This window comes from Manis pentadactyla, chromosome 15 (genome assembly GCF_030020395.1).
Source record: "Manis pentadactyla isolate mManPen7 chromosome 15, mManPen7.hap1, whole genome shotgun sequence".
Lineage (NCBI taxonomy): Eukaryota > Metazoa > Chordata > Mammalia > Pholidota > Manidae > Manis > Manis pentadactyla.
In genome coordinates, this window is record NC_080033.1 from 3,589,047 (window position 1) to 3,601,642 (window position 12,596).

At 43.1% G+C, this 12,596-nt stretch overlaps 1 protein-coding gene across 1 annotated transcript in view; it reads left to right on the forward strand.

Moving 5' to 3' along the window:
• The window catches only part of SYMPK (symplekin scaffold protein), a 37,251-nt gene that overhangs the window by 5,516 nt on the left and 19,139 nt on the right, over positions 1–12,596 (forward strand). The window contains exons 6-10 of the mRNA XM_036885384.2: positions 1,425–1,551; positions 2,249–2,498; positions 7,443–7,613; positions 8,792–9,031; positions 12,018–12,172. Of these exons, the coding sequence (XP_036741279.2) occupies positions 1,425–1,551; positions 2,249–2,498; positions 7,443–7,613; positions 8,792–9,031; positions 12,018–12,172 (943 nt within the window). The remainder of the gene's footprint in view (positions 1–1,424; positions 1,552–2,248; positions 2,499–7,442; positions 7,614–8,791; positions 9,032–12,017; positions 12,173–12,596) is intronic.

A 12,596-nucleotide genomic window follows, 5' to 3' on the forward strand; every position in this document is an offset into this window, starting at 1 on the left:
TTACCTGACGCTTCTCTTAATCCACAAAAGTATCAGTTCTATGAGGGCAGGACTTTTCTGTATCGTGAACCACTGTATCCTGGTGCCTAGGACAGTGTTGGCACATAGGACAGGCTGAGTTAGTATTCATTGAACAGGAATCTAATCCATAGTAACCACATGGGTTGCTTCTGTCATGCACTGTATTAAATCGTGTTCTCTCTTATTGCCTGTAATCTTCATAGAGGCCTTGGGGATGGAGACCTTGTTATCCTCCTTTTACAGAAAGGGAAACTGAGGCTCAGAATGATAAAGTGACTTGTTCAAGCTGAGTCATTTGTTTAGTAAACATTTACTGGATGCTTTGTGACTATAAGAAAATTAAAGAACCCAATTTAGTGACTGTTTTCTATTTGTCAGTCACTTTACTAAATTCTACTCTGTTATTCAATCCTCAGAATAACCCTCGATATTTGTTGTTTGGCCCATTTGAACACAAAACTGGCTCAGAGAAGTGAAGTGAATTCTTAATGTCACACAGCTAGTACATGGCATTGCTGGGATTCTTACCCCATGTCTGTAATACCATTGCCCAAATTTTCACTCTCCGCTTTTACTAGGAGAATTTGTGGTAAATCTTCTGAGTTTGCAAAAACTACTTGTGCAAAAGATTTGTGTCCTATGCCTTTGTGCCAGGCATTTGTGTCAGGCTATAAGAATATAACGAGTAGAAACATTGTTTCTGCCTTCATGTAGCTGACAGTTGAGTTTCATAATTTTTACTGGATAGCCATGGTATTTAACTTCAGATTGTAACATGCTGTGAAAATTATGTTTCTATTCAGAATTCTAAGTGTGGCCTTCTTGAATATTTACTGGAGGCCTTTCATTCTTTCCTTCAACAAAAAAAGGAGACTTGGAGACTCTGCCAGTACTCAACTGGAAGGGGTCCCCACCTTCAGAGCCCTCAGACTTAAATTAGTAAACAAAAGTAATGATTCTGGAAAGTGAAGTGCTTTAATAATGGCTAATATTTACTGAATGCTTTCTGCACTGTTCTAAGCGCTTTCTATGTACTGTTACAGTTTTCACAAGCTGTTAGGTGGGTACCCATCTGAATGAGAGGAAGTAGGTTGTCAGGACTCACACAGTTGTCTGGCTCTGCTGCTGCTTACACGAGCCGCAGGGCCCTAGAGCAATGGAGTGGTGGGTGGAGGACCAGCCTGCATAGAGGGTTCAGGAGAGGCCACATCCAGGGGTCCCAAGCATTGTTCTCCGCTTCAGGATGTGCTGGCAAACGACAGGTTCAGTCTCTGACTTTGCCTGCCTCCATTCCAGCCTCCTGACACAGTGACTCCGCTGTTTTCCCTTTCCTTACGGGCCCCAGTGTCTTGTCAGCTACCCAAAGATCACCTGGACCCTTCCCTTTTTCCTCCATCCCCCAGCAAGCGAGACATTGAGTTACTGCTGAAACTGATCGCCAACCTCAACATGCTCTTGAGGGATGAGAATGTGAATGTGGTGAAGAAGGCCATCCTCACCATGACTCAGCTCTACAAGGTGGCACTGCAGGTAAGAGCCCCCTCCCCAGCTGGGGGCATCCTAACTGGGCTGGTCTCATCCTGACCAGGGAGAGTCCAAAAACGGGGGCGGATCAAATTCTTTTATGGACAGATGTGCTGTTGACCTTTGAGAAGAGACAACAAGGGTATCTAATGGTGTCTAACAGTCAGGGAATTGCCACAACCCATCCTTCCATCTACCCATTGATTCATTTGTGCCGTCAGGAAACATTCCCTGAGTATCTTCTCTGTGACCAGGATGGGCCAGGTCCTGCTTTCACGGTGCTCACGGCCCAGTAAGGGAGACAAACCCTAAACAGAGAGTCACGGAAATGTTAACTGACTGTCCTAAGTACTGTAAGAAAAAGAGCACCCTAGGATGTGATCATTAGTGTTAATGAAATGAATGAATCCATTTAAACTCTGCCGCCACCTTGTGAGATCAGCATTGTTATTACTTAAAAGATTTGAGCCTTCATCAGTCTGGGTTGTCACTGTCTGTAACCTTATGAGGGCAGGACCAGACCTGTGTTAGTCACCACTGGGTCCTGTCCCTGGCCTCACCTAGCATGGGGCTGGGGACAAGTTGGAACTCAGTAAATATTTCCCAAATGAATATATTTGTCACTATTTATGGATTTGTGGGTAGAGTTGGCAGTTGATGTCTTATCTGTCTGTCTGTCCATCCCGCCCTGGCCCACTTGCAGTGGATGGTGAAGTCACGGGTCATCAGCGAGCTCCAGGAGGCCTGCTGGGACATGGTGTCTGCCATGGCTGGGGACATCATCCTGCTGTTGGACTCTGACAACGACGGCATCCGCATCCATGCCATCAAGTTTGTGGAGGGCCTCATCATCACCCTGTCGCCCCGTATGGCTGACTCGGAGGTGCCCCGACGCCAGGAGCATGACATCAGCCTGGACCGTATCCCTCGTGACCACCCCTACATCCAGTACAGTGAGTGCCGCCCATCATCTGGTGCCATTTGTTAGTCCCCCCACTGGCCTTCCTCCTCCTCCCCTCACCCTCCTTCGCGGCTCTTATTCTCTCGGGGCAGGGTAGTGCCGGGACTGAGAGTCCTGTTGCCGGGTTCAGGTCCCAGCCTCACCACTTACTCGCTGTGTGCCCTTGGGCAAGTTATTTCTCTCTGAACTTCTTTTTGTAAAGTGGAGGTGGGTGATGGTAGAACCCCTTTCATGGGTTTGTGATAAGGTTCCATGAGGATGTGAGCGCTTCTTAAATGCTAGCTAGTTTTATAGTTTTCTTAATTACAAATTATAAAAATAGTACATGCATACTACTTAAGTGTTAAGCTATAAATATAGAGGGATATGAAGGGAAAATACGTCCTCCCCCAATCTTTTTTCCTAGACATAGATGCTGCTAAGAATACTGTTTCCTTCCAGACCTTCTCTATGTAGAGGTTGATATTTGTATATATATTCATAGTGTCTGGATTTGTTCTCTATTTTGTTTACAAAAAACAGAACTATGCTTTCTGTTTTCATCTGAGAGGCATTAGAGTACAATGGTTTGTGTTTGAATCTCTGCTCTGCTATTGGGCAAGCGACCTGTTCTCTCTGAGCCTGTTTCTTCTTTGGTAAATTAGGGGTCATTTTTAGGGCATGTAATTTTAGGGTGTAGGTGTAAGCATTTGGTAAGTTAACATGGCTGAAATAGTAAGCATTCCACAAATATTATTCTTTTATATTGTTTGGCAACGTTTTGGACTCAACAATATTAAGTTGCATCTTTCCCTATCAAAGTCACATTCAGGTGGTCCACAGCATTCCATAGTATGGTTACATCACAGTCTATTTTTTATTCGCTGTTTTAAATAATGTGGCATCCCGTATGTTTTTGCATAGAAAATGTCAGAGAAGGCATCCACCAAAGTTGTTAAGAATTACATTTTTGGAGACTGGATCAGAGAGACTGGTGGTACCAAAGACTTTGAGTTCTTTGTCTATGCGCATGTACATATATATAGCTGACTTTTTTGGGGGTATTTTTTTATTGAAGTATAGTTCATATCCAGTATTATATTGATTTCAAGTATACAACATAGTGATTTGACAGTCATATACATTATTAAATCCTCACCCCAACTGATGTAGTGACTGTCTGGCAGCATAGAATGATGTAACATACACAGCTGACTCTTGAACAACACGGGTTTAAACTGCTGGGTCTGCTTATATGAGGACTTTTTTCAGTAAATATATTAGAAAATTTTTTGGAGATTTGAAAAAATAGCAGACAAACCATGTAGCCTAGAAATATAAAAAGAAAAAAGAAAATGTTAGGTATGTCACGAATGCATAGATATTAGTTTCATTTACTACGTACTACCATAAAACATACACAAATCTATTATTAAAAGTTCAAATTTATCAAAACTTAGGCACGTAAACACAGACCATATGTGGTGCCATTTGCAGTGGTGAGAAATGTGAAGATGCAATGTTAAATCATAACTGTGTAAGATTAAATGTAGTACATGCTGTAGTACTGTGGTAATTTTGTAGCCACATCCTGTTGCTTTGTGGTGAGCTCAAGTTTTGTGAGTATCCACTTAAAACGCTGTGTGATGCCAGTGACACTTAATCATCTCTCTAGTAAACTGTGTATTACAGTGGAAAGTGATCTTTTGCAACTCTCGCGTGTTTTTCATCGTGTGCAATGCAATGTCATAAACCTTGACTAACACCTCGGGACCCATACGAAGCACCGCTAGTGATGCTGGAAGTCATGGCACCACAAGAAGATGCTTAATATGTAGCATAGATTGAGGGCTGCGGCTGCAGTTGCCCACACCATTTCAAGATAAGTGAATCCTGTGTTAAGGACCATTGTTAAAGGAAATGCATGAAGCCATTGCACTTATGCCAGTAGGTATGAAAACCTTGCATTCTTTGCAGAATACTCTTTATTTTGTATTGAAAATGCAGCTTTTCTGTGGATGCGGGATTGCTATAAGGAAAGCATAACTATAGACTCTAATATTATTCAAGAAAAATTGAAGTCTCAAGAAAAATTGAAGTCGTTATGACAACATAAAACAAAAGGAAGGTGAAGGATCTAATGTTGGAGAATTTTAGGCCAACAAAGGATGGTTTGATAATTTAAGAAACAGGTTTGGCTTAAAAATGTCAAGATAACAGGAGAAGCAACTTTTGTCTACCAAGAGGCAACAGATGAATTCCCAGATGTCATTAAGAAAATGATTGAGGAGAAATGATACTTGGCCTGAACAGGTTTTGAATGCAGACAAAATACCTTATTCTGGGTGGGGGGGGGGGAGCCACAAAGGACATTAATTAGTAAAGAAGAGAAGTGAGCGCTAGAATTTAAGGAAAGAAATAGGCTACCTACTGTTTTGTGACAATGCAGTCGAGTTTATGATCAGAACTGCCTTTACCTGTAAAGCTGCTAACCTTGGAGGGCAAAGATAAACACCAGCTTGCCAGTCTTGTGGTTGTGCAAGGAGGCCTGTACGATGAGAACCCTTTTTCTGTATTGGTTCCATCAGCACATTGTCTCTGAAGTCAGGAAGTACCTTACCAAAAAGAGACTGCCTTTTATTTATTTATTTATTTATTTATTTTATTTTTTTGAGAGGGCATCTCTCATATTTTATTGATCAAATGGTTGTGAACAACAATAAAATTCTGTATAGGGGACTCAATGCACAATCATTAATCAACCCCAAGCCTGATTCTCAACAGAAGAGACTGCCTTTTAAAGTTCTTTTGATGTTGAACAATGCCCCGGGCCACCCGGAACCCCATGAATTCGACACTGAAAGCATCAAAGTAGTCTATTTGCTTCCAAACACATCTCTAATTCCGCCTTTAGATTAGGGGGTTGTAAGGACCTTTAAGGTTCATTAACACAGTACTCTGGAAAGGATTGGCAAAGCTATGGAAGAGAACCCTGACAGAGAGAACATCATGTAAGTCTGGAAGGATTACACCACTGAAGATGCCATTGTTAGAGAAAAAGCCAGGGAAACCGTCAAGCCCGAAACAGTTCCTACTGGAGAAAACTGTCCGTGTGCTGCACGTGACTTCACAGGATTTACCTGTGCAAATCAAAGAAATCATGAAAGAGATTACAGATGTGGCAAAAAAAGAAGAGGGGTGAAAGTTTTCAAGATACGGATCTTGAAGAAATTCAAGAGCTAATGGGCACCACACCAGAGGAATTAGCAGATGACTCGGTGGAGACAAGTGCGTCCAAACCAGTGGCAGGCGATGAGGGAGAAGATGTAGAAGCAGTGCCAGAAGACAAATCGACTAATTAGACCATCTGGCAGAGGGGTTCCAGTCATTCAAGACAACTTCAGTTTCTTCTACGACGTGGCTCCTTCTGTGATATGGGCACCAAAACTGAAGCAAACATGGAAGGAGGATTGGTACCATATAGAAGTATTTTTAGAGAGATGAAAAAGCAAAAAAGTCAGAAATTATGGTGTATTTCCATGAGGTTACACCAAGGTGGTGCCTCTCCTGCCTCCCCTTCCACCTCTCTGCCTCTGCGGCGTCTGCCACCCCTCCTCTTCCTCAGCCTGTGCAACATGTAGACAACAAGGATGAAGACCTGTATGAAGGTCCGCATCCACTTACTGAATAGTAAATAATCATCATGCCATACAGTGAGTAAGGTCATCTGTGGTGTATGTGAGTGTCTTCGTGTGAAGATCTGATAACTGCCCAGAAGTGTGTGAGACGTTTTTGTGTCGTCGTCACCATCGCCTAAGTGTCCATTGTGTAGAACGTGGTGTGCAGGACTTCTGTGGAGGTGAATAGCTTGTCCTTACACAGGCATGCGATACGTGGTATTTAGTATAAAATTAATGCTGTGTTGGTTTTCTTACTGTTTAATAGCTTGGCTTGCAAAGAATCACATTATTGTACAGTATGCCTCTTTACTTTCATAATTGGAGACACTGCACAACAGCCTATCATCACATGTAAGTGTTTTTTTTAAAAATGTGATGTTACCATTACTGGGTTGGGAATATGATTGTAATGCTGCATGCCGTAACAGTTTTATAACTATTCATAAGTGTATAGACTAGGCTACTGTGAAGCAGTCCTGTCGGTTACACCAGGCTGCCACAAAGCAGTCATATTGCTGCTGCTTCGTTATCAGTGCATGAGTCATACTTGTAAATCAATATGAATTTATTTCTCACATTTTCTTTTCATCTTTGATGTCTAGAGTTAATAATAAATATAACATCTATAGTGCTTTGTGTTGTATAAGACAATATTGATGTGGGTCTTTTGATGACAGTTTTGATGAAAGATAATTCATCTTATAAACACAGTGTAAACTTATGGTATCAATAAATACAGGACAGTACTGTAAATGTAAGTGGATTTTCTTAACATTTTCTTTAGCCTACTTTATTGTAAGAATATAGTATATAATACAGGTAACATACAAAATATGATCTAATTACCTTCTTGGTAAGGCTTCCAGTCAGTAGTAGGCTCTTAATAGTTAAGTTTTTGGGGAGTCAAAAATTACATGCAGATTTTCGACTGTATGGGGGTCAGTGCCCCAACCCCTGAATTGTTCAAGGGTCAACTGTATACATATTCAAAGCTTTATATCAACATAGTTCATACAGATTTCTATAGTTTGATTTTTAAAATTATTTCTAGTTTTTCATTATTGCAAACCCATGCTTTGAGCACCATCTCTGAATTTTTACACTCATTAATAGTCTCTTAGGTCTCAGCCACTGAGTCTTCTGTTTTTTGTTTTTTTTTTCAGCCATTCATAGCCATCCATGTAGAAGAATCTTTTTCCTTTTGGCCCCAAAGGCTGCTTCCTCCAGAGATCAGGAGAAAGGTCCCTACTAACTGATTCTCTTCTCTTCCCCATTAGATGTGCTATGGGAAGAGGGCAAGGCAGCTTTGGAGCAGCTGCTCAAGTTCATGGTGCACCCCGCCATCTCCTCCATCAACCTGACCACTGCGCTGGGCTCCCTTGCCAATATCGCTCGCCAGAGGCCCATGTTCATGTCTGAGGTGATCCAGGCCTATGAAACCCTGCATGGTAGGTTGATCCCCTCCCTTCTGTCTCTCTACTGGTCAGTCTTCTCTTTCCTGAGGAAGCGTGAGGTAGTGGGCCCCTGAGGTATTAATCATCAATCCAGTAGGTCGTGGGTGTAAGGAAGGAGTCTCTAGATAGGAATCTTTTGGTTGCATGTGACAAAAATCTGGTTTAGAGCTGGGTTTAATATTAAGGTATGTGTGGGTGAGATGACATGATGTCTGTGGAATACCTTAAAAGAAAAAGAGTTCTCCCTCTCCCTCCGTCCCCAAAAAAGCAAGGACAGATGTGCCAAGATAAGGAAAATGTTGATGGGTACATCGTGATTCATTATACTGTTTTCTCTGCTTTTGTGCATGTGTGAAATTGAAAAGAGTGGGGTTCAGGCATGAGTGTGTGTGCATTTCGTGGATCTGTCTCCATCTCTTGGCTCTTACTTGTCTCTCTTTTGGCTTTGCTCTGTGTCTCTTTCTCTGGGATAGCAAAGATGGCCTCGGACAGCTTTAAGCTTCCATTTTATCCCCTTGGCAACCCTCGGGGGAAGAGAAGTCCCAGGGTTGACGCTCATTGTTTCTGATTGGCCAAGGGATTACAAGCCTGTCTCTGAACCAATCACAGTGGCCGTGGGATCGCAGTGTTCTTACTGGCTCTGAGTCTGTGGCCCACCTGTACTGAGAAGGAGTCTGGGTGGTTCCCTCAAAGGAAAACCGAGCGTTGTTGGCTGAGGAAGAGGGGAAGGACGGCAGGCAGGTGCAATTACCGGCGGCCTCCTTCGCTGTGGAGTGGAGGAGGCTCGCGCTTCAGGGTGACTCTTAAACATTAGAAAGTCATTCTAGTGGCAGGGACCAGTGACGAGCTGTTGCGGCAGTTCATTTGGGACATTCTGAAGGTAAAGGTGGCCATCATAGCCTTCCCCAGTCTTGCGGACCAGAGATGGAGGGAGATGGGATTTTATGTTTAATAAAAGGGAGAATGCGTTTTTCTCTGTTTTAAGGTTGACTAATACTGATGGAGACCTCTCACGGGTTTTAAGCCTCAGCTTGTACAGGGGGAAGGCCACACAGTAGATCTGACGGTAAAGAAACTTCTCTAGGACATGGCGGCAACCACTGCCCAAGCCTAGCAGGGCCGGGCCCCGTGTGCTCTGCGCACAGCCGAAGCTCCCGCCTCTTCCCTCACAGCCAACCTGCCCCCAACCCTGGCCAAGTCTCAGGTGAGCAGCGTTCGCAAGAACCTCAAGTTGCACCTGTTGAATGTGCTGAAGCACCCAGCCTCCTTGGAGTTCCAGGCCCAGATCACCACCCTGCTGGTGGACCTGGGCACACCCCAGGCGGAGATCGCCCGCAATATGCCCAGCAGCAAGGACGCCCGCAAGCGGCCCCGGGACGACTCGGACCCCACACTCAAGAAGATGAAGCTCGGTGAGCTGTGGAGCCCGTCAGGCCTGGCGGGAGGTGGGGGCAGGGAGTGATTAACAAATAACTAGCAGTTACTGATAATATTAGTAAATACTATACTCCCTGCTGATATTAATAGTAGCAAATAATTAAAATGTTGAAGCTATAAAATTAATTTCTGCTAATCCTATATTATAAATTACATTGTATAAGTATGATATAAATGATAAATGGAATTATTAAGGTATATAATATACTTAGAACTATTTATGAATCATTTAAATTCTATAGAACCAGAATGAAAATAGTCTCCCCTCTTATCCCTTTCCCCAAAAGTAACCATTCCACAAGTAGTAAGGAAACTTAGGTTTTCTTTCAGAAGTGCCTTCTATGTGTAGAGTTCATCTTTCCTCTGTTTGATTGATAAGTGGATTTTCATTTTGAAGTAGTTTTTTAGTGGTTGTATTATTTATCCGTAGTGTCAATCATGGGAGCCTTTCTCATTCCAAAAATTTCTTCAAAATCATGTTTTTTGCTTCCAGAATATTTATGACTGTTTTTCATTTTTTAAAAAAAAGGAATTTTTTGATATTAGAACTGAGGTAGGGATCGATTTTTTTACCCATTATTAAGCATACAAAACAGCGTGTTCTGTACTTTATTTGGTAATAATCTTGGAGCCCTTCTGTATCTGCACATAGAAATCCACTGTGTCCTTCTAAAGGTGGTGTAATAGTGGATGGAATTGAACCTCTTTAACCAGCCCCCCTGTTGATGGACATTCTGTTTGTGTCCATTTTCTTTTTGAGCATAAAGATTGCTGTGATAGTGCATGTCCAGTTGTTGGACGAATTCCTGGTAGTGGGACTGGTGAGGCAAAAGGTTTGCCTGTTTAAAGATAGTTTTTGCCCACCAATTTTTATTTTCTATTTCTTTAAACATTTTATTCTGAAATAATTTTGCCCTTGCAGTTAGGTCACAAGGATGATGAAAACTGCTGTGTGCCCTCTATGGGGTGGAATCTCACACAGCGCGTTTAGTTGGCATGTCCCTTTCGTCTCCCCGATCAGTTCCTCGCCGCCTGCCTTTGTTTCACGATCCTAACGTCGTGAAGAACCTCGGACCGCTGTTTGGTCGAATGCTGCCCTGGGTCTGCCTGCTCTTGCCTCCTGACTGGGTTTGGGTTCTGCACCTTTGACAGGAACATGGCAGAAAGTGATGCCCTGAGCCATCGGTGGTATGAGGAGGCCCATGTTACCAACTTGTCCCATTATTGGTGACGGGCACTAGGCTCACTTGGTCAATTGACGTGGTATCCACCAGGTTCCTCCAGTACAAAGTACTTTTTTTCCCTTTGTAAATAATAAGCTGAGGGAAATACTTGTAAGTATGGAAAATACCTGTTCCTCTTCGCACTTTCTCCTGGTGGTGTTAGCGTCTATTGACCGTCGGAGCCTGCATCTGTCACTGCCATAATGGTTATGAAAAGACTGCCTTCTTCATTTTTTAGTTGGCATTCTGTTATCAGGAAGACCTTTCTTTTCTTCTCCCTCCTTTGTTATCAGTGGGGATTCTTGGGGATTCTTATTTATTCTCTGGGTTGTTTACTGTTGTTACTCATTTTGTTGCTCAAATTGCCTCATATTTAGCCAGTGAGAGCCTTTGACCTGGCTCCTATGTCCTTCTAATGTGTCCCATATATATTTTTTTAGCATTTCTGATTTTATGGCTTAATAAGATAATCTAGACTCATCCTGTACTTTCCTTACCGCAGTCTTGGACTCAGCCATTTCTCTAAGGAGCGCTGGTTTCTTTTAAGTAGGGAACAATTTCAGGAATCCAGATCTGAGCACTGAATGTGGCCCTAGCTACTGGGTGCATTTTTAAATTGGCAATAGCCCTTGCCAACTGTTTTCCAAAAATACTCCTCTGGTGCACGCACGCCCAGCAGTGTGTGAGCCAGCTGCCCCACGCCTGCCAGCCCTGGACAGTTTGTAAATCTGCTGGTTAGAAATGGTACCCTAGGTTTGAATTACTTTCTTGCACATATTGGAGTCAGGCTGCACATTGTTTTACATTTATTAGCCATTTGCATTTCTGTGGAGTGCCTGTTTTATTGGGTTGACTTTTTGTGATTGAATTACAATGCCCTTGGTTAATGCAGGAGACCAGTTCTTTATTACATGTGTTGCAAACTTTTTTAAAGACTGCGTTTCATATTTTTGCCCTACTCTACTTAAATCATCACCCTATTGAACATTTCAGCTTTTCCACTTTTATAAATACAGCTTGGAGGAACATATTTGTACATACAGCTTTTTCTTTAAGGTTCAAATTATTAGTTTTTTCCCTTGAGCTAGAGCCACTGTACTTGTATTTAATTAGCCTGTTACTGATGGAGATCATGTGCCGTCTCTCTGTACAGTCATTGCTGCCATGAATTCTCTGTACATTTTACCTTAGATGTATGTGTGAATGTGTTTTTAGGGTAGACATCCAGAAATGGAATTGCTGTGTCAAAGAGGTGTGTGTGTTTAAAATTTTGACCGACTGTAAAATTTCCCTTCCAAAAAGCCATATTAGTTTACATTTCCACAGTCCACGCCCCTACTAACAACTGTGATCACCAGCCTTTTTATTGTTTGTCAATCATATAGGCAAAAACGCTATCTTACTAGGTTTTTACATTTTCCTGATTCCTAGTGAGGAACACTATTTCAAAGACAGGTTTTTAAACAATAAACTCTGAAATTATTAGTTAACCTTTTAATCTTGGAGCTTAATGTGATCGGCTGGGCTAGTATGGCCTATTCCCACTCCCCAGATGAGGAGAACAGAAGCCTGGAGAGAGGCAGGTAGTTCCCTAGGGTCATATGGCACTTTGACAACCGAATCAGGGCTGCAGCCCAGGTCTTCATGCATTGCACTACTCTTGTTTGCTGAGGCTGCCTGGGAGGAAGGACCTGCTGTTCTTTCTAGAGCCAGCATCTTATCTCCTTCTCTATTCCAGAGCCCAACCTGGGGGAAGATGACGAAGACAAGGACTTGGAGCCAGGCCCGTCAGGGACCTCGAAGGCCTCAGCTCAGATCTCAGGCCAGTCAGACACAGACATCACAGCCGAGTTCCTGCAGCCTCTCCTAACGCCCGACAATGTGGCCAATCTGGTGAGGATGAGTGGAGACTGTTCCCACAGGAGGAAGGGCCTCTAGTCCTTAACCTGACCCCCGACTCCACACTGTCCACCTCTTCCAAATGGCATCCATCCCAGAATACCTCTCAGTTCTCAGTGTTAGGAAGTGTGTCCAGTAGGCCCTAATAACCTTGGACCTCTTCTCTGATGTTCACTTCTTCAGGGGGTCATTTGTCACCTGCCCCAACAGTCCCACTTTGGGTGTGCCAAGTCCCGTCCAGACCCACGCACTCTCTCTCTCTCCTCCTCGTGAAGGTGGGGCTGTTAACTGCAAACTGGACCCCATAGCTTGTTTGCTAAGTGATGTGGAATTGGCGTTGGTGGAGTGGGATGGCCAGCATTTTCCACGGATTCTCAAAAGACGTCCGGCTCCAAAGTGAAGGAACCACTGGTTTGAG